Here is a 26,948-nt window from a genome sequence, read left to right on the forward strand (position 1 = left end):
CAGGGACGTCTGGATTCTGCAGCCTAGCAATGGAGGGTGACACACAACACCACACAGCTAGCAAGTGACAAAAGCAGACTCAAATCCAGGCCTATGTGGCTGCAGAGGGCGGTGATCGCCTGCCGTCTCTCTTTGCCAGACAGCGGCTGCCCCCCTGTCACCCCCTGTCCCCTGTCCTGCATAAAACCATCAGCCCTTCCACCCGCCAAATACAGAACCTGGAAAGGCACTCAAACTGTAGCAGGAGAGAAGGGGATTAGACACTGGCAAGGACTTCCTGACTCATTAGCTTGGGTTAGCAGTGCCCCCTCTCCGGAGGGGCTTCAGGCAGGGTCTCAGTTCAGCCGTCCCCCTGTGGCTCCCACTTCCTGAAAGCTACTGAGAGACAAGATGACCTCTGCTGTGTGTGGCTTTGTCTTTTTTTTTTTTTTTTTTTTTTTGCACAGCTAATAGCTGCACATGGTTCAGAAAATAAGGGGACGGAAGCCTAGTCAGTGAAAAGCCTCTCCCCAACCCGCTCCCCCCCCACCCCCCAGTCTCCCAGTTGCCCTCCCCGGAGGCAAGCACACATTATGTGTTTCCTGTCTAGACATATACAAGCAAATAGGGACCCATATTCTCTTTCTTTAGTCCTATTTTTAATACACAAGATGTAGCACACTCTGCTCACTGTTTTGTACCTTGCTTTTGTCACCTGACAATATATCTTGGAGATTACTCCGAATCAGTACATAAAGAGCTGCCTTACTCTTAGGTGTCTTTTTACGGTCACGGGCTTCTGGGGAGCTCAGAAGTAATCACATCTGGTTTGATTAGCTTCACATTTCTATTTACGACATCCCCGCCCAGAGAGGGCAGGAAAGCTCTCCAAGGTCACGCAGCAAGGACTGGGGCCGCACGCCGGCCGGCTTCTCCCCCTCCCCTGTCCCCGGCTCCTGCCCCCAGCCACCTCGAGGCTGAGCGCGGCCCAGGGGCCCAGGCGAGGGAAGGCGAGGGAGCCGGGCGGCTCTAATTGAAATGCTGGCCGCGCGGCGCGGGCTCGTTCGCAACAGGCACCTGGCGGTGCGCGGCGCGGAGCGGCCGGGCCCGGGGCGCGGGGTGCGGAGAGGACGGGCGGCGGCGCGGCGCCACGTGGGGGCGGGCGGGGCCGCCGATTCCCCGGGAAACCCGCGCCGCGTGCTTCCCGGTAATGAGCTCCCGGGGCGGAGGTGAGCTTCCCCCGCTGCTCACACGGCAGCCGCGTGGCACCAAAGGAAACGGGTACTTTTTTTCCCTCCGTGCCTGACAGCTCATTAGAAGAATTAATTTACTCCGGCGTTTGCAGTTTAAAGGACATTATTTACTGGTTAATTGTTGTTATTACAAAATGTTAAATATCATTATTTATTTCCCAGGCCCTGACAGCTTCTCTGACAGGAATTTATTAGGTGAGACGGTATCACCGGTGGGCCCCGCCCGTGAGGGGCAAGGTGCAGTGGCAGGTTCGCATCCCCCCCCCCCCCCCCCCCCCCTTTACCCCCCCAGCCCGCCGCAGGGCCTAGGTCTGCGCCCAGAAGAGGCGCTTTGAAGGTCAGGAAGTGAGGGGCTGACTCTGGCCCACCCCAGGACAGGTGGCCCTTGGCTCCTCCTCCCCCATCTCTGCCCGCTGTGGTGGCGGTGGGGCACTGGGGGGGGGGGGCAGTTGGTGGCCGACAGGGGACACATTTGCATAAGGTAGCAATTTGGGGGTCAGGATGGCAGTTGCCAGAGGCCTGGTGGCCAGAATGAGGCCTGGACTTTGGGTCTTGCCCTTCAAGGTTACTCCAGAAACACAAGTATTCAGGCCACTTTCTTGAAATGCAGAGAATTTAAGAGCTGGAAGTTGGAAAGGAGGTGAGGGCATTTGGATCCCATACTGGTGGCCTCCAGGCTGCAAATAGCGTCTATGGATTTGTGGTTGACCTGTTCAGGAGACTTCATATAAAAATCTTGATTTCTGGGGGCCCCTGGGTGGCTCAGTCGGTTGGGCGTCTGACTTCGGCTCAGGTCACCATCTCATGGTTCCTGGGTTCCAGCCCTGCGATGGGTCCTGTGCTGACAGCTCAGGGCCTGGAGCCTGCCTCGGATTCTGTGTCTCCCTCTCTCTCTGCTCCTCCCCTGCTCACACTCTGTCTGTCTCTCAAAAATAAATAAAGATGAAAAAAATTAAAAAAAAAAACACCTTGATTTCTGGCTGTCTTGAAAAATAAAATCTCGCCACACTTGACCCACAACCTTGTATCAATTGACAATGACCAGTTGGTAAGGGACATGCCTGCTACCCAGCTACAGTCTCTTCCACTCTTTGATTCCCTCTCGACGGGTATGTGAGTTTCCCTCTCCTGATCTGATCTAGTGATCATGTATAGATGAAGGAGCTGAGTCCAGGGCGGTTAAGGCTCTGATGGCCAGGACCACAGCCCAGCCCACTCTTCACCACACCATGCACCCCCCACATCTCTCTGCTCCTGCCTCCTCTGGGTCAGGTTTGGAGTGAGTTTGGGCAGGGAGCTCAGGTCTTGGGGCAGCCTCTGTGCCAGGAGTGAGAGACAGCCTGGTGAGCCTTTGCAAGGATCATGGGTCCAAAAATTGCATCTACTTGTTTATTCAGGAAGTAGTTTCTGAGGACCTACTATGTGACATATGGAAATGACTTGGATACAAATCTTGCCCTCAAGGAATTCGGTCTGGTGAGATTGTGTGCGAAACAGGCACCCGATTACAGTACTGGGAGATGTCTGTATGGGAGAAGCATAGGGCAGCTCAGAGGAAGAAGGGGGACCAGTAGGTCTGGAGGGGATCCGGGGAGGAGGCTTTCCAGGGGAGGGAATTAATACCCCATGGAGCATGTTCTAGGCTGGGCGGGCTGCCTGTGTCCTCATACACAGATACTCATCATCTCCTGTACCTCTCATAACATGGTCAATTAAAAATGTCTGTCATCCGTTGATAAATAGTGGTTATGCCAGGCCTCAGAGAGCCCCCATCCCGCCATCTACATCCTCCCGCCCTGTGGCTGTCTGGAAACTGCTCCAGCTTTGGGGACCCAGTCACTTGCCTACAGTCTACCAACCATCACCCACGTCCCATTGCCAGTCTCTGGGGCAAGGCTGATTACCCTCCTTTTATAAATTAGGAGCCTGAGGCAGGAGATAGGAGACAGGAGCTGGGGGCAGATGGAGCTGATGGGCCCAGGGAAGGAGGGAGAGGGGACTCTTGTCTGAGACCCAACATCCAGTCCTGGCAAATATGGATCTTTCGGGCTGACTTCAAACAATGGCCCGTTAGGTCTTCAGCCCCCTCTTTTCCTGCCCAGGAACCTGATGGCATGCGGGTAGCCTCAAGAAAAATTTGGAGAACTAAAGGGAGATGAAAAATACTTTGAAAAAGTATGAGAACGGGCTCAACCGAGCCATTACTGTTGCTATGCTGTAAATTATTACAAAGTTATTTCTGGCTGGCAGCCTGGTTTATTTTAGACCCTACCTCATTTCTTCCAGGTTATAGGCCCTAATTCCTTGCCTGGTGAGACAGAAAGAGACTAGCACCTATTGGAGTGAATCCTGAGCAGATTCAGAAGCTATAACGACAGCTTGAAGGATTTTACAGATTCCCAGAATATCAGGGCATGCTGCCCTTTAGAGGTCTTCTCCACCAGCCCCCTCATTTTATTTTATTGCCATATTAAATTTTTAAAAATTTTATTCACTTTTTGAACGGGTAATCCGTGCCCAAGGTGCAAAATTCAAAAGATGTAAAAGAGTGCCTGATGAATAATAGTCTCTCTCACTCCTCAGAGGCGGCCAATGTTTTCAATTCCTTGTGTTTTACTATATATATATTTTTTGAGCAGATTTTTTGAGGGGGAACAGAGGGAGAGAGAGAATCCCAAGCAGGCTCTATGCTGTCAGCACAGAGCCTGGCATGAGGCTCAATCTCACAACTGTGAGATCATGACCTGAGCCGAAATCAGGAGTCAGACACACAACCAACTGAGCCACCCAGGCTCCCCTTACTGCATTTTAAAATAGCATTGTTTTGGGGCACCTGGGTGGCTCAGGAGGTTAAGCGGCCGACTTTGGCTCAGGTCATGATCTCGCGGTCCGTGAGTTCGAGCCCCGCGTCGGGCTCTGTGCTGACAGCTCAGAGCCTGAAGCCTGTTTCGGATTCTGTGTCTCCCTCTCTCTGACCCTCCCCCATTCATGCTCTGTCTCTCTCTGTCTCAAAAAGAAATAAACGTTAAAATAGCACTGTTTCTTTTCGGTTCATGTAGAAAATACCCTAACTCCTGCAGAAGGAAGTAAAAATCACATAGAGTCCCACTGTTTCGGGTTGAATACTGTTGACATTTTGATGTATAATCAGCAAGACTTTTCTCTTTGCATACACACATCTCTAGTTACAAATTTGCATAACCTGAGTTATTTATTTGTTTACATTAAATACAATTCTTCAAAATAACAGCCTGAGAGGGAGGATACATGCTAAACTGCTAATAATGAGTACTTTGAGGAGAGGAATGGGATTGGGTTAGGATTCGGTGGGGGGCGGGTGCTCTACCTCTATTATCTGAAAATTTTTTTTGAATGAAAATGTATTTGTATATGACTCCGCCCACCCCATATTGCAGAATCTGATTTTCAATGACTGCATCAGAAGGCTACTATGTGACCAGTCCTTTATGACTGTGGTTTTAGGATGGGTTTGCCATTATCAACAAAGCTGGGATGGACATTTTTGTAGTTTTTTTAATTTTTATTTAAAAAAATTATTTTTTTAACGTGTATTTTTGAGGGACAGAGATGAGCACGAGCAGGGGAGGGGCAGAGAGAGAGGGAGACACAGAATCCAAAGCAGGTTCCAGGCTCTGAGCCGGCAGCATAGAGGTCAGCGCAGGGCTCGAACCCACGAACTGTGAGATGGTGACTTGAGCCGAAGTCGGACGCTTAACCAACTGAGCCACACAGGTGCCCCATTTTTATACAGTTTTACACACTTGTCCAGTGTTTCCTTGGAGCAGTGTCTTTTTTTTTTTTTTAAATTTTTTAAAATGTTTATTTATTTTTGAGAGAGAGAGAGAGACAGAGAGTGAGTGGGGAAGGAGCAGAGAGAGAGGGAGACACAGAATCCAAAGCAGGGTCCAGGCTCTGAGCTGTCAGCACAGAGCCCTACGCGGGGCTCGAACTCACAAACTGTGAGATCATGACCTGAGCTGAAGTCGGACACTTAACCGACTGAGCCACCCAGGCGCCCCATCTTTTTTTTTTTTTTTTTTTAACTTTTTTTATAAGCTTTTTTTCAATGTTTATTTTTGAGAGAGAGAGAGAGAGAGAGAGAGAGAGAGAGAGAGAGAGAACAAGTGGGGTAGGGGCAGAGAGAGAGGGAGACACAGAATCTGAAGCAGGCTCCAGGCTCTGAGCTGTCAGCATGGAGCCCAGTGCGGGGCTGGAACAGTGAGAACATGACCTGAGGCTTAACTGACTGACCACACAGGTGCCCCTCCTTGGAGCATTTTCTTAAATTTTTTTTTTTAACGTTTATTTATTTTTGAGACAGAGAGAGACAGAGCATGAACGGGGGAGGGTCAGAGAGAGGGAGACACAGAATCTGAAACAGGCTCCAGGCTCCAAGCTGTCAGCACAGAGCCCGACGCAGGGCTCGAACCCACGGACCGCGAGATCATGACCTGAGCCGAAGTCTGCCGCTTAACCGACTGAGCCACCCAGGCGCCCCTCCTTGGAGCATTTTCTAAGAGATGGAATTGCTGGGTCAAAGAGAATGTACACTCTAAGGCTTTTTGACACATCATGTCAAAATCCCTTCCTTCTGGATTGTTCTAACATCCCATTCCACCAGCAGTGCCCACTCTCTATCCCCACTTCCCACTGATATGCTCAGCACAGCACAAATGAAAGGCTTGTGAGATAGTGGGGCAAGATCATGGGACGCCGGGGTGGTTTCTTCTCTGGGTGAGGCTTAGGAAGGGGCAGTGTGTGATTTGCGAAGCTTGCCCTGGTGCCTCAGAACCGTGGGAGGTGGGCAGGAGCCCGCAGGGGCCCTCAGTGGCCAAAGGGGAAAGGAGGAGGGGCAAGGAAAGAAGGTAGAACCCTCAGGGGCGTCCACCTGTCCAAATCACAAGCCTAAGAGATGTGTCTGAATCCAGATCCTTCCTCCAGGCATCCAACTATAGGGGGAGTGCAGTGTGTCTTAGAGCTCATGGCATGGCTGCGATGCCTTCTCTTAGAGCTCTTCCAGCCCATGACAGTTACATCCCTCAAGTTCAAGTGGCACATGGAGGACCTTCCAGGGTCACTCATCTCCAGCTCCTGCCTCTGAGTGTCACAGTCACTCTTTGATTCCACGTGTTTGTTGTGCCCAATTCTGTGGGTCTTACCTGCAGATTTTGTATCCTTAGACTCTGGTCAAGTTGACCCATACCATTCGGAAAGCTTCAAGAAGAACAAGAAGGACTGGAGACCCACTGACTGATTTAATGCTGAAAAGATGGCATTCTGAAGGTGCCCCCTCCTCTCTGGAGCCCAGCATCTCCCCAGTGGCCGAGGTTTCCTCTTGATGGGGCGACAAGAGAAAGCCCAAGACTGCATCTCATTGGTGAGATGAATAATACATTTGAAGCAACTCACAAACTGTGTTTGATCTGCCTAAAGCTTCAACGGTTAACGTATTTCTCTTTATCCCCAGCAAGGGAGGGCTGGGAACTGTCAACATTTTTCTTTCTGCCTAATTTGTGCCTTCTCCATCAAGAGAAAAGCAGGGGCCAGGGGAGGGAAGGAGGCAGGGAAGGAGGGCGACACATTCCCTGAACAATTCACTGAGTCACAGTACTGGGGGGTGCTCCCGAGGCCTGGGAACCCCTGGGATCAGCGGATCAGAGCAGGGGAGGGAGGCTCTGGGGTGAGGGGCTGTGCTGTGGGTGCTAAAGCTCTTTGAGGCCTGTCTGCAAGACTGTGTGCCCCTAAGAAGTTGATCCGGGGGAGGACCCATCTCCAGCGTTTCCCCCTCCAGTGGGAGACCAGAGAGGGAAAGCTGAGGCTTGCCAGCTGCCAAGCACTGGGTAGTAGGGAGTAACGACATTAAGCACTGACACTGACTGAGCTCAGAGGCCAGGCACTGTGTCCATGTGTAACTGACATGCTTTCAGTTTTCTTCACGTTGCTCTGAGGGGTGACCTTAAGTTCTAAGGATCTCATCCAAGGTCCCACTGCTAGTCCGTTTGGGACTGTCTGGCCCAAAAGTTCACGTTCTCAACCAGTGCTGTTCTCCCTCTTGCATAGTGTCCGATACTTTGCCAGACTTGTCTCCTGTTCTGGAGGGGAAGTGGAAAGAAGTGGTTAACCTCGAACCATGCCTCAGTTTCCCCATGTATAAAATGGAGATGGTAACAATAGTACCAACTTCACAGGACTGTGATGAGGAGCATAGGAAACGCCATGTGCATTTGCTTTTATTCCCAGCTTATTTCACTCCACAGTCAAGTTGCAATCCGCACCCCCCCCCCGCCCCCGCCCCTCCACTGACCTTGAGCCAATTCCATCCTCCCTCTTGGGACTGCCTATCACTACTCTGTCCCGCCGGCTTGGGGCCCCACTGCCAGACTCCCCACACCCCCTTCTGAGAGGTCCTCTCCTTCCCAGGACTTGCGACTTGCCTTGCCGATTTTCACGGCTCTCTTTTCTGCAGTGGCGGCTGGAGGAAACGCCCATCCCCTAGGTAGCCGACAGCACACTTTTGCTGGAGGCAGAGCACAGAGAGAGAAGTCTTCCCTGGGAGGAAGCAGAGCACATCGTCCCCGCTGGGGAAGGAACAAGGGACGGAAGAGCGAGAGAGATTTTCCTAATAACTGACAACGTGTCTCTACCCTGAGCCATTCATTCCTGTACTTTCTCAGGCTCCTCCTCCCCCTGGGGAAGCTATTCATCGTGTCCACTCTCCAGCCCTCCAACTGCAGCGTGGACTGGGGTTTCTGCAGAGGAGCAAAGGAACACAGGAGAATTCCCGAGTGTGGGACGGGGGGGGAAGGAGTCGGCCAAAGCAAGGACCAGAGCCCGATTTTGGAGAGGACCTCCTCAAAGCCTGGGTGTGTGAGAGGGGCGCGTCCTGGGGAAGTGAGACCTCTCCCCACAGGGCAAGGCAGGCCCAGTGGTCCCTAGCAGCCTGGCCGTTGCGCCTGCCCTGTGCCCCAGAGCCCTTCTGTTCAGGCCTGGCATCCCACGGTGGTGGCATTCTGCTCAGCGGCTCGGAGCACAGACGGGAAGGCGGGCATTGCAGAGAATCGATTTGCAGGAGCGGCGGGGGCTTTCTCTTCCTCCTTACTTCTCTGCTCTTTGATCTCCTGTCCTTCCTCCGCAGTCTCATTTTTCTCCTCCTTCTTCCCTTGATCTCTCCCTCTTTCTCTCCCTTCAGCCGAATCACAGCAGCTCCCAGAAGGGGGGTGGGGAGCTGCAGTCCTTTGTCCTCTCGCTCCTTCTGACTCGCTGCCCAAGGTGCCAGCCTCCTGCCCAAGTCCTGAGAGGTGAAAGGAAACCCACGCACATGCACATGCACGCGCACCCACAAAGCAAAAGCTGAAGCAGACGGGGAGCAGCCACAGAAGAGAGGGAGACGCGAAGAGAGAAAGACAGGGACAAGATTCGGGGCGTCGGAAAGCCAGTGAGAGAGATGGGGAGAGTCAGAGACGACGAAAAAAGAGAATTCAGCAAATTAAAATTTTTACAACCATCCGGCAAGTCTGCAAAAATGATCTTCCCTGCGGTCTTTCATTTATCTCATTATCTGACTCCTAATGTGCTTTTTCCCCCCTTTCTTTTCTCGCCACACTTGGTGCAAAATCTTATTAGCTTTTTTTTTTTTTTTTTTTTTTTTTCTGGCAGGGGCTTCATATAGTCTTTTTCATTACATTTCCTAATAAAAGCAATCACTAGGAAGGCACGGCTGGGGGATTAAAAAGCCACCTCAGCAGCCGCCTGGCCAGCAGAACCATGACTTGTTTGTGCTGCCAGGGGATCCGGCCAGGCCCCGCGGGCTGGGCTGGGTCAGGGAGACCCAGGTTGTGCTGTGGAACATTCCAGGGCTGGGAGAATGGTTCTGCCCCGGGGCAGGTTCACAACTGTATAGGAGGTGTGAGGACAGAAGCCCCGGAGGAAGTGTGGTTCCTCCCTGGAACCGGTTCACAGCAGGAGTGACAGCTACCTGCCCGACCCCCAGTGCTGTTTTGATCCAGAGAAAAGAATATTTTGGGCCTTTCTCTCTGGTCGTTGGCCCAGCACATTCTTTTGAATAGCATCAGTGATGGCAAATCCTCACCTTTTGAGACTAGATTTGATTTTGTTATCCATGCTTTTTTTTTTTGGTGGTAAAATTCACATAACCTAAAATTTACCATTTTAACCATTTTTTAAAAACTTATTTATTTTGGGGCGCCTGGGTGGCTCCGTCGGTTAAGCATCCGACTTTGGCTCAGGTCATGATCTCACGGTTTGTGAGTTCGAGCCCCGCGTCGGGCTCTGTGCTGACAGCTGGGAGCCTGGAGCCTGCTTCCGATTCTGTGCCTGCCTCTCTCTCTGCCCTGCCCCTGTTCGCGCTCTGTCTCTCAATAATAAATAAACATTAAAAATTTTTTTAAAAACTTCTTTATTTTGAGAGAGAGAGAGCACAAGCAGGGGAGGAACAGAGAGAGAGGGAGAGAGTGAGAATCCCAAGCAGGCTCCGCACTGTCAGTGCACAGCCCAGTGTGGGGCTCAAACCCACAAACCGTGAGATCATGATCCGAGCTGAAATCTAGAGTCAGATGCTTAACCGACCGAGCCACCCAGGTGCCCCCCATTTTAACCACTTTTTAAGGGTACAGTTCAGTAGCGTTAAGCGCGTTCACATTGGTGTGTAACCATCAGAACTGGCCGTCTCCACAACTTTTTCATTTCTAAACTGAAATTCTGTACCCATTAAGCACTGATTCCCACTCTCCGTTCTCTTAGCCCCTGGCAACTGTCAACCTATTTTCTGTCTCTATGAACTTGACTACTCTAGGTACCTTGTATAAGTGGAATCATATAGTATTTATCCTTTTTGTGACTGGCGCTTTTTTTAAGTGTATTTTTAAAAATGTTTATTTGTTTTTGAGAGACAGAGCACAAGCAGAGGAGGGGCAGAGAGAGAGGGAGACACAGAATCTGAAGCAGGCTCCAGGCTCTGAGCTGTCAGCGCAGAACCCGACGTGGGGCTCGAACCCACGAGCTCTGAGATCATGACCTGAGCTGAAGTTTGATGCTCAACCGACTGAGCCACCCAGGCGCCCCTAAGTGTATTTATTTTGAGAGCGACAGAGAGAGTGTGCAGGGTAGGAGCAGAGGGAGAGGGGACAGAGGATCCAAACTGGGCTCCACACTGACAGCAGAGAGCCTGATGTGGGGCTCAAACTCCTGAGCTTCGAGATCATGACCTGAGCCAAAATTGGATGCTCAACCAACCGAGCCACTCAGGCGCCCCAAGCGACTGGCTTATTTCACTCAGCACAATGTTTTCGAGGTTCACCCGTGTTATAGCATGTGTCAGAATTTCCTTCTTTTTTAAGGCTGAATGATATTCCATTGTATAAATATATCCCATTTTGTTTACGTCACGCTTTTTAAAACACAGAAACATTTCTATCCGTATAAGGAAACTGAAAAGAAACAAAACCCCACCCAGATACCCATCACATTGATGTCACTATTCTCCCTCTTGTGTGTTTCTCTCTTATGCTAACAGTTATATCTCCACCCCCTCAGTGAATTGTCGTGTCCTCCAAGGGCGGGTTCACACCGCTCTGAGCTAGCAGCATGATGGAGGATATAGTGCTTGGAAGGAGCCAAACGTTACCAGGAAACAGGTGTGATAAACACGTTAAGGCAGAGGAAGGAATCTCTATCAAGCAATATGACATTTTATTGCCTGGGTTATAAACTGGCCATGAAGTATTTATCAAATTGCCCTCCAGGATGATTTACACCACATAGCGAGTGTCAGTGGGTTAACTACAAGACCTCTCAAGTGGGTGACTTTGAAGAGAACGATAGTCATTTGGGAAGATTTGACTTAGTATGTGTTAACATGAAGATACAAAACAATCTGATTAAAAGTGACTTTTAAAGGTCTTGCTGCTTTGGGGATCACTGAGGCCATCCCTTGGTTAACTGCTGAGTCCCTTAGGTGCTCTGCCAGGACTGGTGGAATTGGTCCCGACCAGCATTTCTCAGAGACCAGAAAGCATCACGGATTTAGGAGACCCGCAAGAGAAGGCGTTATTGCAAAAGCATGCACACCAGTATCTACGGAACCACAGCCCGCTCCCAGCAGGGATGCTTCAATCTCAGCCCCTGGTTCGGTTAATAACAACAAAGCCTTGGATCTCTGTGGTCCTTTGGGAATCTTGTACCTTTTATTTTGTTCCCACTCTCTTCCAGGACTCTTTTGCTCTCAGTCTCTGCCACTCTCTGTCCCTGGCCCAGACCCTAGAAGATAGCAAATTCTGCTCAGGGAAGAGTGGAAACCCAGAGGTTACAAAGACCACCTTTCTTCCATCTTGTGTCAGAGCCCCTGAAACAAACTACGATTTCACTAGTTTTCCTCTCTCTACATGAGCAGAAAGTATTTATTTTCCATGTGGCCTTAAAAACTGGATCTTTTCCTTATTCTCTCTCTCTCCCTTCCTCATACACACACGCACACACACACGTGCACACACCCTCTCTGTTCCACTAATATCAGCCTTTTCTAGATCACTTCCCTTTCTCTTCCTGAGAAGCTGCCCCCTCCCTTCCATCAATGCTCCAGGGGGCTTTTATTTTTCTTTTATTCTCAGATCTCTATCAATCAAGGGGAGGGGGGAACACTTTATCTGAACCCTTAGTGAGCAACAGCAGCAACCAGCAGCTGCCAGGGCAGTGGGAACTTCATTTCCGGCGCTGACGTTTATAAATGTGGCACAGAATACCAGTAGGGACTGAAATAAATCAAACAGCTTCTCCAGAGGTCCCTGGGGGCCGCTTTAGAATTTCTTCCCATTGGGGGTCATGTTCCTTCTCTTTCTTTGCAGGGGAGGGGTAGGGAATGCTGTGATTTGCAACATGGAATGAGCCACCTCCTTGCCCTTCTTCAGAGAAGCACTGAGCCCAGGACGCAGGATGCTCTGGAATGAGAGCATTGGACGTGTCTCTGGATGGGGAGAGAGGCTTGGGGCCTGAAGTCCTGGGTGGGGGTTGGGATGCTGCCTCTGTCACTTACTAGCTACCAGTTTCCTTGTCTGCAAAATGGGGGTAAAAATGCCTTCCCTGCCTACCTCGCGGAGCTGTTGTGAAGGTTGAATATCTATAAAGTGGGCGCCATGAAACTTTTGATAAGCTTATGCAATGTGGCGAGGGGTTATTATTAAGGGGCAATGACAAGGACCAGGGTTGTCCAGGAAGCCTTTTGGATGGGTTCCAGGCAGACCTTCCCCAGCCCATTCCACAAACCTTGGCTTTTTCCTTTCGTTCCGGAATTCTGGGCAAGGAGCTCTGATAGTCTGTTCCAAACACAGCTGGACTCCTCCCAAAATGTTTTCTAAGCCTTCTTTCTTCTGCTCCTCTAAGCACTAAGAAAATAAAGGTGGACAAGTATGAGAGCGGTAGGGAGAGAGAGGGAGAAAGGCAGAGAGAGGGAGAGAGGGGTGGGGGTTGGAGAGACACGGAGAGAGGGAGAGAGAGACAGAGAGAGGGCTGCCAAGGACGAGGCAGGAAGAAGGAACAGTTGGCTGATGCCAAGCTACTGTGAGCTCGGCATGGATCCTTCCAAAGTTCTGTATGAGAACCCTGCTCAGAGATAGGACCCAGCGTGGGCTCTACAATCTCACCCCTTTTATGCTCCCTAAATTCCAGATGCTGCCTACCACCTTTCACCTGTTCCCTGGCCTTTCTGCGGATTTTGATCCTACCCCAGCCAAACGCTGATTGCGGTTGGGAGCTTTGATGCAAGCAGGATGCTGACAATGCCCTGAGCCCCCTCAGGACAGCAATTACCTGTACAGCATTTTCTTCTAAGCCTTTTTCTGTAACAAGATTCCACCCAGCTTCACTCCCCAGAGGCAACTTGTGTTGCCAGTTTCTCGCTGTACTTAGAGAGAGAAACTGATTTTCTTTAAATATTTGTTCAACATTTGATTTAAAGAGGTTAGGTACTACAAAGAAGAAGGATGAACAGAGGACCACGTTTCTCTATTGTTCTGAGCAATGCAGCCCTGATAGGCAATTGCATGCTTCATTCTTTAAAACAAAACTTGTTCGTAAGCAGGACCCACTTTCAGCTGAAGTCCTTTAACTTTGGAGGTCATAGCCTACACCTGTATCTTATGAAGATATTCCTCCTTTCAAACAAGTATGGGGATTCCCTTGAAGCCACCTGGGCCCCAAAATTCTATCTTATTCCGATTCATGATGCTTTAGGGTCACATGTATACCAGCCCTTCAGCCAAAGTCTGGCTGGTTCACCCCTAAATCTGGTTCTCTGGTAGCTGTTATGAAATTCTCACTCTTGCTGCCCTCTGGGGGAGGTAGTCACTCTTTGTATCCGAGGAGGAGGGAACAGGGGAGTGTAAATGGAGGAGGTACTGGAGAGCCGATATATGTTGGGTACCAGTAATCTGATTGCAACTGAGGTTGGAAACCTGGTAATGTGAGGCTGAATTATTTGGACCGACTATCCCAGTGAAACCAACTAAAAGGGCTAGATATCAAAAATATCTTAAAAGCTCCAATGGGTTGATAAAATACCAAGGAATTAAGAGGCCAACATGGAAGAGAAAATCAAAGCACTTTCCCCTGAAAGAGCATCTGTCAATCCTAGTAAATCTGAACTTTCATTTTGATCACCTGGGAGAGTGAGTGGGTTAGAAACCCATGCTCAGTGTCTCCACGTGGTGGGGAATCTCGTAGAACATCTTCCCCTTAATCCACTGAGACCCCAAAGGACTCCTGCATGATCCAGAGGACCTCAGACCAGGGACTCCATTTAGATAGCTTGGGACTGGTGGTGCCCCTTGTATCTGATGGAAGTAAGCACAATCTTCTCCAGAGGAAAGCCCCTTTGTATTCTGAGTATTCCTATCTATTTGGAAGAACATGTAATAAATTAATGTGTAATAAGCAATAATTTGTTCAAATGCAGTTACCAGAACATGGTTAAAGATAGACAAGCTTAGAAGAAAATAAGGTTTCATGTTTCTCGTAGAGACAAGAGATAAATGAAAAATACCTGAGAAGACTTCACACGTTAGACCGATCAGACATGGACTATAGAACAACCATGCTTATTGTGGTCAGAGAAATAAAGCACAAGCTTGAAAATATTTACATGGAATAAAAAATTACACAAGGCAACAAAATAGACTTTAAAAAACCCAAATATGAATTCTAAGCGAAAATTTAAAAAAATAGTAACTGCCATTAAAATCCAACTCATTAATTTAAAAGCGGCCACGATGCAGTAGAACAGAGAATTAGCAAAGTAGAGGATAATAGTGAGGAGTTACCCAGCATGCAGTGTGGAGAGACAAAAAGGGGAGTGGGATGGAGAAGACAGTAGATACAGTGGCCAGAGGCCTAGTATATGTTTAATTAGCATCCCAGAAGAACAGAAAAGAACAAATAGGGGAGAGGCAAATATTTGAGAAGAGATAATGGCTGAGTGCTTTCCAGAACTGATGGAAGCCACTTGTCCACAGATTCAAGAGGCCAGTGAATCTCAAGCATGAATCTCCTGTCTAAATCAGCAGCCATAGGAGAGAGGAGGGAGGTATACAGCTCTGTGATGTCTTTCCGGCCCCAGTGGGCTAACACGTTCCATAAAATACTCGATTAGGAAAAAGAGGACTAAGGCTCCCACTAGGAAGCAGAGCTTTGTGGCTTTGGTACCTGAGATTCCCCGCTCCCTTAGGCTCCCCTCCCCCTTCTACTGCCTTGAGGCCTCTCCCCCAGCCAGGTCCTGGCAGCCTACTATTTCTCTGCAAAGGCCCTCCCTCATACCCCTCTGTCTTGATTTCACGGACAGGAAGGAGGCCCAAGGCAGAAACAGAAAAAAAGAGTAGAATAAGAACCTGAGAGAAAAGCCGAGTAAGGGAGATGAGGCTTACAGACATTAAGACTCAGGATTTGGGCCAGACTGGCTTTGGAGGCCAGCCTGGAGGCAACTAGTGGGAGATAGGGAGCGAAGATGTTATAGGAGTTGCTATCTAGAATTTCCCTCCCCTTCCCTTTCCTCCTTTCCCTCAGGCTTCCCTCTGATTCTCTGCCTCCATTGACCTTACGTTTGGCAGTATAGTGTTGGGGGGACCCGAGCGCCACATTCCCTAATGCACAGCAACATCAGGCTGCCCAGGTAGGAGAGGGAAAGACCATAGCTCCTTGAAAACGGGGGAATATTAGAGCACTGAATCCCTGGAGCTGGTCTTCCTGCGTGCTAGTGAATTTGGGTTGCTATTTGTCACGTTAAACCAGCCCAATCCATGTGAAGGCCACCTGACTCTTCCTGCCCCCATTTCTCACTGCAAATTCCAATCCCAGGGTGTCCCGAGAGCCAGGCTATGAAGCATGGTAAAGCCATGGAAGAGCCCCTCCAGGAAAGGGAGGAGAGGCTCCTGACAGATGTCTCACATGTTGTTTCCGTCCTAAACACACCTCACCGCCAAGGGGCAGAACGGGGACGCCAATTCTCAGCACTCTTTGATTTGCTATTTTCCCCTAATGTCTAAGTTTTAGTGGGACCTCTCCAAAAGCACAGTGGTGGACATACACCCACGCAGACATGCACAGGTATCAAGATGCCTCCTTAAGGAACACCTCAGTATGTCTCAGAGCACCAGCGTCAGATGGGTGTGCAGATGTGCACACATATTTGTGTATAGCTGGGATAGCAAGACTTCGAAACAAGATTGAGAACATTCCAGTATTTGGGGCGCCTGGGTGGCTCAGTTGGTTAAGCGTCCCACTCTTCATCTCGGCTCAGGTCAGGATCTCACAGTTTGTGAGTCTGAGCCCCACATCGGGCTCTGCACTGAGGGTGCAGAGCTTGCTTGGGATTGCCTCACTCCTTCCCTGTCTCTCTGCCCCTCCTCAGCTCTCTCTCTCTCAAAATAAATAAAATTAAAAAAAAAAAAAAAAAGAGAGAAGATCCCAGGATTTGCTTTTTGTCTGACATCTTAGCGAGGCTGCAGGGGTGACGGTACTCTCTAAGCTTCTCAGTGCTGCCCAAGGACGACAAGAAAAAGATGCTGGAAAGTTGTCCAAAAAAGACAAAGACCCAGTGAGCGAATCTGGGGGCAAGGCCAAAAAGGAGAAGTGGTCCAAAGGCATAGTTCAGGACAAGCTCAATAACCTGATCTCATTTGACAAATGACATATACAAACTCTAAGGAAGTTCCCACCTATAAGCTTGTAGCTCCAGCTGTTGTCTCTGAGAGACTGAAGACTCAGGGGGGCGGGGGTGCTGGTCCCTGGCCAGGGTTGCCCTTCAGGAGCTCCTTGGTAAAGGACTCATTTTTTTATTAATGTTTATTTTTGAGAGAGAGAGTGCGCATGTATGTGCAAGAGTGGGGTGGGGGGCAGAGAGAGAGGGAGACAGAGGATCTGAAGCAGGCTCTGAGCTGTCAGCACAGAGCCCAACGCGGGGCTCGAGTTCATGAGCCATAAGATCATGACCTGAGCCGAAGTTGGATGCTTAACCGACTGAGCCACCCAGGCGTCCCTGGTTTCAAAGCCCAGAGCTCAAGTCATTTACACCAGAAACAGCAAGGGTGGAGATGTGCCAGCTGCTGGTGAAGATTCATGAACAGATCCTGCCAACTGTCCACTTTGGAAAATAAAACTTTATTAAGTAAAAGAAAAAAGAAGATTCCAGTGTTCATCTTCAGAGAAGTTTTCCCTTAGGACAATGACAATGCTTCTTTCCCCTCATTAAAAAAAAAAAAAATTTTTTTTAACATTTATTTATTTTTGAGACAGAGACAGAGCATGAACAGGGGAGGGGCAGAGAGAGAGGGAGACACAGAATCTGAAACAGGCTCCAGGCTCTGAGCGGTCAGCACAGAGCCCAACGCGGGGCTCGAACTCACGGACCATGAGATCATGATCTGAGCCGAAGTCGGACGCCTAACCGACCGAGCCACCCAGGCGCCCCTCTTTCCCTTCATTTTTACTGCATTTCCCTTTGTCCTAGTGGGGTCCGAGGTGGATGCTTCCTTCCCAAGCTAAGTAGTGATTTAGTTTTTTACTCAGAGGACTTTCCTCCTTACCCGGAGACTGTGTAGCAATGGGATGCTTGTATCTTGGGGATGCAGAGTTGACTGTAATATCTGCCACTTGACAAATGCAAACACAAAAGGATGGCAGGAAGGAGAAGCCAGGGTCTCTGGTGTTGTATCCCCTCTACCTACAGGCCTGAAGATGGGCTCTGTGAGCCTTTGATAAACCTCTCCAGGCCAGCCTTGATGAGACCTCCCCACCCCGAACACCCAATACCAGATGGCTGGAGAGCCGCGTAAGTCCGGGTGCCTATGGCAGCCAGAAAAACCTACCATACTTTCAGCAAACGTGTATGGGTGCCGGGGCGCCGGGGTGGCTCAGTCGATTAAGCCTCCAACTTCGGCTCAGGTCATGATCTTGTGGTTCATGAATTCGAGCCCCACGTTGGGCTCTGTGCTGACAGCTCGGAGCCCGGAGCCCGCTTCAGATTCTGTCTCCGTCTCTCTCTGCCTCTCCCCTACGTGCTCATGCTCGCGCTCTCTTTCTCTCTCTCTCTCTCAAAAATAAACATTAAAAAAAATATGCATGGGTGTCTTCTCTGTCCTAAATGCTTTCTCCGTGCACGGAATACTCTGCGGCCATCAGGAAGAATGTTCCAGCTCCATCTGACTCATGTGGGAGCCACGATACAGGAAATGGAAACAGCAAGGTGCTGTGTAGTGTGCTACTTCTGAAGTTAAAAAAAAAAAAAAAAAAAAAAGAACGTGCAGTTTCTTTCTTTTTTTTTTTTAAATTTTTTTTAACGTTTATTTATTTTTGAGACAGAGAGAGACAGAGCATGAACAGGGGAGGGGCAGAGAGAGAGGGAGACACAGAATCTGAAACAGGCTCCAGGCTCTGAGCTGTCAGCACAGAGCCCGACGCGGGGCTCGGACTCACGGACCGCGAGATCATGACCTGAGCTGAAGTCGGACGCTTAACCGACCAAGCCACCCAGGCACCTCAAGAACGTGCAGTTTAAATGTGTTTGCACACCCATCGAAAGTCTCAGTACTGCATGGGATGAGGAGAACGGAGTGGCTGAGGGTAGGGTGGTGAGGAGACGCCCTCTTCGCAGTGTTCTCTGCTGAACGATGTAACCGTTGCTCCGTATGTGTGTATTACCTGTGGAAAATGACAATCAAAAGCAGACCCCTTCCCCTTCGGGAGCTTGGGGGGAAAGGCAGACACGCAAACAATTACAACATACTTGGCTCATTGTTATCACTGAGACTAGACAGAGAAGGGAGTATAGGAGAGAGGACGTCCAAGTTGGCTTGGGGGTGTCGGAGAATTTGGAACGATCACGGCGAATGCTGGAAGCTCTGTCAGCTCAGCCTTGCCAGGCCCCGAAGAGCACAGTGAGAAGGGACCCGTGCTAGAGCTGAGGGAGCCAGCAGAGGCCAGAACGCAAAGTGCCTTGTGTGCCAAGAGATTTTATCGTAATAGGAAATGGGTGGCTGTTACAGAATTTTCAGTAGGGGACTGGCCTGTTCAACTTGCTGTTTAGAGAGAGGACTCTGGCAGGAGCGTGGAGGGCTAGATTAAGAGGGGCAAGGTGGGGTGCCAGGAGCCTGGGGATGAGGTTAATGCAAGAATCTAGGTGAGTGAAGGCAGATGGTTGACCTGGGGCAAAGGGAGCGGGGAAGGGGGGTAGCGATGGGGAGTCAAACCGGAGACATGCAACGGGGCCACAGTGTGTATGGAGACCACGTACAGATCCAGTTCTGCGGCTCCTGGTTTTCTCACTCTGGCATCTTCGGCACATTCAGGGCCCTGGACTCCCCTGGCAGCTGGCAGGATGGGTCTGGAGGGGCCACTTCCCGGTCTGCCTGCCTGCCTCCTTGCCCCAGGCTCCGGCTCCTTGGCAAAGAGGGGCAGAGGAAAGAGAACAGAAGATTCTCCCTCGCCATCCAACTCCTAGGTCTCTCATTTATTCCACGCTCTCTCCCGATTCGGTCCTCTCATTATTTTGAGCTGTAGAGCCTGCTGCTTCCCTGGCTGGGCTCTCCCTCCCCCGTCTGCGAAGTGTCAATCAAGCCATCAGATGAGCAGTTCAGCCTCACATCCTCGGTGGCTCTGCCCCAGGACACGAGCCGCAATTGCTGACACACAGCCGTGCGTGCGTGGGGTAGGGCTGCCGGCTCTTTCTTTAATAGTCTTCCGATCCAAAATGGGTGTTAAAATGGAATTTGAGGGGATCTCTTCTCTCCGCCTGCCCCTGTCAGGACAGCCGCAAGGACGGGGCAACCCTGAGAGAGAAGGGGAAGACTTCAGAAGCCGATTTCCTTTTCATTTCAAGGTTGGGCCACGGCCAGTGTCTGCTTTCGGAGGAGCTGTTTGAAATTCTTAACAAGAAGCGGATGCTTGCGTCCAGGAATCCAGGGCAGCCTCGTGAAGTGACGGTGGGGGAATGGAATTGTCATTTTATTTCTGAAGGGATAGTAGTTCAACAAAGGAGAGGTGGGAGACAGAGCCGCTTTGTAGCTTCCCTGGAGAACGAACAATAAGAGCCGGTTGGGGAAGGGGGGAGGGGGTGGGCAGCAGGAAGAACTGAGATTCGAACAAAGAAAGAACTTCCCCCAGCCCTGGAACCAGTGACCGAGGAGATCTGAGGAATCTGCTTCCCCGGGGGATTCCTCCCTCTCCTTTTACAAATTGTGAATGGAAGCTCAATTTTGATAGGACGTGGAAACTAATGAGCATTAATCTCAATTACTGTGCCGAATTCTCTTTAGATCTTTGATAACACGCACACACATAACTCCTGGTTGCGATCCGAGTGTGTGTATTTGTGCTCTGTTCTTTTTCTTAGGATGGTTTCATACATCCGCACGTTTCGATGTAGCCCACAGTCCTCAGCTTGTCATTTTGAATCGCTCCATAGTATTCCGTTGTGTCAACCCGCCAGATTTGCTCAGATATTCCCTGTGGCTGGGTTGTCTCCAGTTTTCTATATTGTAAGAGCATGGCTATGAATGTCTTCATACAGATGTCTTTTTCTTCCCTTGGATATTTCCTTGGGGTATAGTTCCCCAAGTCAGATTTCTAGGTCGGAGGGTTTGAACCATTCTACTGTCCCTGCACGCTGCCCCTCACTCTCCCGAAGGCCCAGACAATCTGAGTCGCCACCCTATTCTCTCCCCTTCCCCACGGCACTGACAACATCAGATTTTGTCATTGTTACTTATTGTTGCTCATTTAATAGGCACACAATCGTACCTTGAAGTTAATAAATTCCTATCTCTTTCATTGCTAGTGAGGCTGGGCACACTTCCATGGGAGGATTTATTGTCTGCTTCTCCTTGTGTGTAGACGGTTCATCTCCTCTGACACCTTATCAAGAGAAATCTGGGGACTGACCTTATATATTTGTATCAAGTCTTTACATACTTAAATAGTACACTTTTCCCCGTTGTGTCTACCATTCCTTAAGGGAGCCGTCCAACTGTGAGGAGGGTTGGGGTTGGGGGTGAGGGTAGAATTGAGATGACTTCTGGATTCTAGAGTGGTTTTTTTTTTTTTCCAGAAGAAAAAAAAGCCAGTCATATGGTACCCCTCTTCCGGACCCCCATTTTCCTGCTAAAGGAGGGGCTGGGCTGAGAGGACAGCCGGTTGCCAAGGCCACTCGGGGGCATCCTTTGCTGGGGACGGGAGCAACCTGGGATCACATGATCTCCCGGTCCAGTGTTTTTTCCCACTCACAGTATGGCCGTGAAAGAAACAGCAAACTGATATTTATGTATGTACGTATGTTTATTTATTTTGAGAAAGAGAGAGCGAGAGCTCTTGTGCACAGGGGAGGGGCAGAGGGAGAGGGAGAGAGAGAATCCCAAGCAGGCTCTGTGCCGCCACCATGGAGCTCAATGCGGGGCTCCGTTTCAGGAACCGTGAGACCACGACCTGAGCTAAAATCCAGAGTCTGACACTTAACCGACTGAGCCTCCCAGGTGCCCTGAAACAGCAAACGATTTAAATCAGAATCATCATTATGAGTTCTGACCAATCCCCAGTACAGCACAGTGGTTAAAGGAACAGGATCCGGAGCAGATGACCCTAGGTTCACATCTCGGTGCTTATGTTTACCAGGTGTGTGGCTTCGGGTGAGTCGTAACCTCCATAAGCCGTAATGTCTTTGGCTGTAAAGGGGGTGTTTCAATCATGGCTGCATAAAAAGCTACCCCAAAACTTAGTGGCTAAAACAACAACTGTTTTATTCTATCTCACGATTTTGTAGGTCAGGAATTCAGATGGGGCTTGGCCGGGTGATTCTCTTTCATGTGGCGTTAGTTGGGTCACTCAGCGGTATTGAGCTGGCGGCTGGGCTGGGCTGGGGGAGGGGGACATTCAAGATGGCTTCACTCTTTTTTTTTTTTTTTTTTAACATTTATTTATTTTTGAGAGAGAGAGCGACAGAGCGTGAGTCGGGGGTGGGGGCAGAAGAGGGAGGGAGACACAGAATCTGAAGCAGGCTCCAGGCTCTGAGCTGTCAGCACACAGCCCGACGCGGGGCTCAAACCCACGAACTGTGAGATCCTGAGCTGAAGTCGGACGCTTAACCAGCTGAGCCACCCAGGTGCCCCAAGATGGCTTCACTCTTATGTCTGGCTCCCTTGCAGTCTCGGGGCCTCCCCTCAGGGTCTTTCCCGCAGGGCGGTTGGACCTCTAACATGGTGGCTCAGAGCTCCAAGAGGGAGTCTCCAGGACAAGAAGAAGCGCTCGGTGTCTTATTAAGGCCTCGGCTAGAAAGTGTCCCAGTGTCACTTCTGCCTTACTCTATTGGTCACACAGTCACAGAGCCTGTGTTGGGAGGAGTGACCATGAATTTGGGACTGTCTTTAATGTGCCCAAAGTGGGGATAAACACGTGTCCACGTGTCCTTCTAAGGCTGCAAAGGTTAAACAAGGAGATGCGTGCAGAGGCCGATTTGCTGTGAAGCTAATGACACTTCAACCACGGGGCTCCTTAACTGGATGGTCTCTTCCTAGTCCTGACATCTAATTTTGCATTCATGATTTTTGTTTTCTCTTCCTCTTCTTTCTTCCTTCCTTCCCTCCCTCCCTTCCCTTGCCTTCCTTCCTTCTTTTATTTTTGAGAGAGTGAGAGAGACAGAGAGAGAGAGCAGGGGAGGGGCAGAAAGAGAGGGGGACAGAGGATCAGAAGTGGGCTCTGTGCTGACAGCAGAGAGCCTGATGCGGGGACGGAACTCACAAACTTTGAGATCATGACCTGAGTCAAAGTCAGACACTTAATCAACTGAGCCACCCAGGCACCCCTCTTTTCTTTTTCTTAAAGAAGACCCCCAAATTGTGTAAGAACCAGGCCCTACAAATCCTAGCTCTGTCCTGAATACATGTAAAAGTACTTACTTAGCACACTGCCTGGCACAGAGGGCGCGTTCCCTACAGGGCCCCTCCATGCCCCGGGCTGGTGCCTGGTCCCCTCTCTGTGCCTCAGGACAAAGCTCCACCTCTCTGTCCTTTCCATTTGTTCCGGATAATTTCTTCTCCTTTGTAAAAAGTGAAAGTAAGACATGCTGAGAATAATTTCATAATCACAAAACTGCCCTCCCGTTTTGTTTCCTGCGTCTACCCCCCCGACCTTGCACCCCACCGGGGAGGTGGGTCTTACCCTGGGCAGAGTGCCAAGTTCTTAGCTTGGCCCTCTAGAATCTCCAAAGGAAATCAGGCGGGAGGGAGGGAAGCCAGCAGGGGGAGGCAGCATTCCTGGTGCCCAGCTCGGTCTAGGAGGCATTGAAATTCCAGGGCCGAAGTCCCGAGACAAAGATCATAATGAGACAGGAAGGTGGCATGGGAAGGAGCCATTTGCATGACAATAATTGAGCCAAGAATAGAAAGCTAGAGGGATACAAGGGTGAGGCTGGCAGCTGAGCTGGGCTAAACCTCAGATCAGACTACCCAGCTCCACTCTGCAGGAGAGGTGGGGACTGAGCCCTATGCCAGGTTTTGTGGGGAGGGAGGGGTTGGGAGAAGGATGCAGCCCAGGGGATTGTGGGAATGCTGGCCAGGCTGGACTTTGCCCTACTCCTCCTCCTTCAGCCCAGAGGCTTCTTTGTGTGTGGGCTTTGTGGCTGTAGGACTAAGTGGGCATTATGGCTGCTCAGAAAGATCTCTATGATGCCATTGTGATCGGGGCAGGCATCCAGGGCTGCTTCACGGCATACCATCTGGCCAAACACAGGAAGAGGGTCATCCTGCTGGAGCAGGTACTATGTTCCCTTTGCACTCCTGACCTTAGGGACGGTCCCTCTCTCTTCCCCTAAAGAGAAGTTTCCAGAGCCAGCAGACTTTGGAGTGAGGTCTGATTGTCAAATTCTGTGCAGTTTGCGGCTTTGCTGCCTAGTGTATTTCGTGACAACGCAAAGAAACTTCCACCGTCCCTAAGACCCACACTGGGTTTCCAGGCTCATTGCCTCCTCTTACTGCCTCCCGGTTCCTGCCCTTGACGGAGAAGTGTCCGAGGCCCCGTTCTCTTCCTTCTTGCCAGTCAGTTTCTTCTGTGCCTTTTAAAATGGTTGATCTGGCCCGGAAAAGTAATCAGTTCTGCTTTGGGTAATCTCAAGTAAAAATAATTTTGCCCAGAGGCAAAAGCTGATTTGTCAGCCTAAGAGGTAGGATTCTTCCCTGGGTATTCCTGGCCTATCACGCTGGAACCCAGCAGAAGCTTCTGTTGCTTTCTCTCACCTCTGGTTGATGGCAGCCTTATTGTTTGATACACAGGCAGGACGACTTAGGTCTTATTTTTCCCTGTGGAAAAGGTGACCCCACGCGGGGCAGTGTACCCTGACCACGGCACATGTGGGTGGGCCCTGTGAGTCTCCAGGGTCCTTCCCCGGGCAGGTCCACCCAGCCCACCTTCCAGAGTCCTCTATCCTCCCGTCCTCTCTACAGCTATCCAGATGAGTTTTGATTTACCCTTCTTGGTAAATGAGCTACATTGGTTAGAAACCTTTTTCAACTTCTCTATCAGTTTTCTCAAAGCCTGAGGGATTCCTGGTTTAACCTTGCAGGAAACTCTCCATCCTCTGCTAAATCCCAAAGTGGCTCCCTTGTCCCGAGTGATCTGAAGCCACAGAGAAATAGCATCTGCTTCCTTGTCCATAAGACGGAGGGGGGCTAGACTGGAATGATCTCAAAGGTTCTTTGTGATTCTGTTTCTCTAGGAGACTAGGTGGGGTGGGGGTTGCAGCAAGATGACCAAAGGCTAACTAACGAAGGGACTTTGGGATGTGAATAATGTTAGCAAAAGGGAAGCTGAGTTAGTGCTACTGAAAACTTTTGTGCCGATGGCTAAATCAGTAACTTGGCCGTGAAGGGAGACTGAATGGAAAGATCTGAAGGTGATGAGCTGGCTCCAGGGGGTGGGGATGAGGGGCGGGCAGCGTAAGGGGTAACAGCTTCGGCTGTCTCTCTTGTTTTCCGTCTCCAGTTCTTTCTACCGCACTCCCGAGGAAGCTCCCATGGGCAGAGCCGGATAATCAGAAGGGCATATCCTGAAGACTTCTACACCCAGATGATGGATGAGTGCTACCAGATATGGGCTCAGCTGGAGCATGAGGCTGGGACCCAATTACACAGGTTTGGGTGTGGGTGGGAGAATTCCTTGAATTGTGGGGCCCAGTGCCTGGGGGTGCTTGGAGTCTGTGAGGGGGCACCGCCATCAACACTTGAAATGTGGTGGAGGGACACAGGGCCCAGGGGAGTGCCAGACACGTGGAAGTATTGTGCCCACTGTCATGACGATTGCCCCACAGGGCCATCTGGCTCCTGCCTCACTCTGAGCTCCAGCACTGGGGTCAGACACATGTTCGAGGCTGGCAGAGGTTGTACTGGGAAGACTGCTGAAAAGGCACTGGGAGCAGATCTCCAGAGCTGGCTCCATGGAGCCATCTGAGACTCTTTTAGGGCAGAGATTGAAATCAAGGAGGAGGCTGCTGTCTTGATTTTTTTTTTTTAATGTTTATTTTTTTCTGAGAGAGAGAAAGCACTAGTGGGGGAAGGGCAAAAAAAGGGGGAACAGAGGATCTGAAGCGGGCTCAGTGCTAACAGCAGCGAGCCCTATGTGGGGCTGGAACTCACGAACCGTGAACTGCGAGATCATGACCTGAGCCAAAGTTGAATGCTCAACCAACTGAACCACCCAGGGACCCCTGTCTGGATTCTTTATATTCCTGCTAATATCATAGCCCTTCATGCTGGGTCCTCATCCCCAGAGTGACCTCTGTAATCCATGCATTCTCTCTGAATGCCTCTTCCTATAGGCCTCCTCTTCAGGCCCTGTTGCTTGCTGGAGATCTCGATTGTTCCCGTGGCTCTCTAACCCTTAAGACACTGTTGCCCCCCCCCCCCAACCTCCACTGACCTTTCAAACGCTCATGGGGAGGAAGGCAGACAACCCATCATGCGCAGAGAACTTGAACCACCCACCCCACGTCCCCTCCCACCTTCTCTGTGGCTCTTAACTGAACTTTCTACAAAATCACGGCTCTATCCTACAGGGTGGCAGTTATTTTAATGGCCAGGAACCAAGAGGTTACTGTTCTGTTGCAAAAACACCATTAACTTAAGCACAAAGTGAAATCCATTATGCAAATACAGCTAGGACAGCTAATTACAGATTTATTCCAGAGGCAGCTAATGCACCCAGCACCCAAATAAAGGAGCATGTCTTGCTGAGGGGTGGCCTGGCAAAGGGACCCCTCTCTGTCAGCCATCTGTGAATACTGCTGAATAGTAGTAAAAGAAGTGCCAAGGCCACGGAGGGATCACTTCTTCCCAGCAGACACGGAGGCAACTACGATGTTGGGAGAGTGATGTTACGAGAGTGTCTGGAACCTTTCAGAGGGAACATGGTTCTGGAGACAGGCTTGGACTTGACTTGGTGCTCTACCTCTTACGGACTGCGTGACACTGGAAAAATTTCTATACCTCTCTGTGCCTCATTTTTTCCTCACAGGGCTTTGTGGGGATGAAACGAGACTCTTAGGAAGTACTTGGCATAGTCCCTAGCACCTTCTGATAAGTGGTAGCTCCTACGACCTCTTCCGGGTCAGCGGTATCCTATCTGCATTGCACAAGGCAGGAAGAAGGGCAGGAGGAGACACGTGGGGCGTAGCAACCATGGATAAACCGCTGCTGGAGAGAGGGAAAGGAACCGCTGGGTAGGAGAGTCTCATAATCTCACAATCCTTTCCTTGGCAGGAATTTGGAAGGGCTTTGGGACCAGGCTGACCTGCTCTACATGTCAGCTCCGACACATTTAGCTATATGGTTTAACTCTACGAGACTCAGTTTTCTCATCTGTAAAGTAGGGGTATCTATTTCATGGGGCTGCTGTGAGGATAAGTATGTGAAGGGCTTAGAGTAGTACCTGACAAGTCCCTCGTCATCACTGACACCATCATCACCTATTTAATGCTTGTGATAAGAGACTAAGGCTGTTTTAAAAGGACTCAACACCGGTTAACTCATTTATTTCTCCCCGCAGCCCTTTGAGAGATTTGTTACTGAGTAGTCAGGGTCCTATTCCTGCAAATCACAGGATTACTATACTCCTAGTTAGTCTAGAATAGGGCTTGGCGAACTTTTCCCGGAAATGGCC

General features: G+C 50.1%; 1 protein-coding gene and 1 pseudogene across 2 annotated transcripts in view; both read left to right on the forward strand.

Moving 5' to 3' along the window:
* PIPOX (pipecolic acid and sarcosine oxidase) overlaps window positions 1-26,948 on the forward strand; it is a 40,706-nt gene that overhangs the window by 4,840 nt on the left and 8,918 nt on the right. Inside the window, exons 1-2 of one of the 2 annotated variants that reach the window (XM_049636684.1) lie at window positions 23,114-23,553; window positions 24,777-24,925. In XM_049636684.1, the coding sequence (XP_049492641.1) occupies window positions 23,440-23,553; window positions 24,777-24,925 (263 nt within the window). In that variant the 5' untranslated portion in view covers window positions 23,114-23,439. Of the gene's footprint in view, window positions 1-23,113; window positions 23,554-24,776; window positions 24,926-26,948 lie in introns of those variants that run through there. The other variant, XM_049636683.1, reaches the window with a different exon arrangement.
* Window positions 1,018-16,875, forward strand: LOC125926146 (40S ribosomal protein S25-like; annotated as a pseudogene).

The sequence above is a fragment of the Panthera uncia genome, chromosome E1, assembly GCF_023721935.1.
Source record: "Panthera uncia isolate 11264 chromosome E1, Puncia_PCG_1.0, whole genome shotgun sequence".
Taxonomy (NCBI): domain Eukaryota; kingdom Metazoa; phylum Chordata; class Mammalia; order Carnivora; family Felidae; genus Panthera; species Panthera uncia.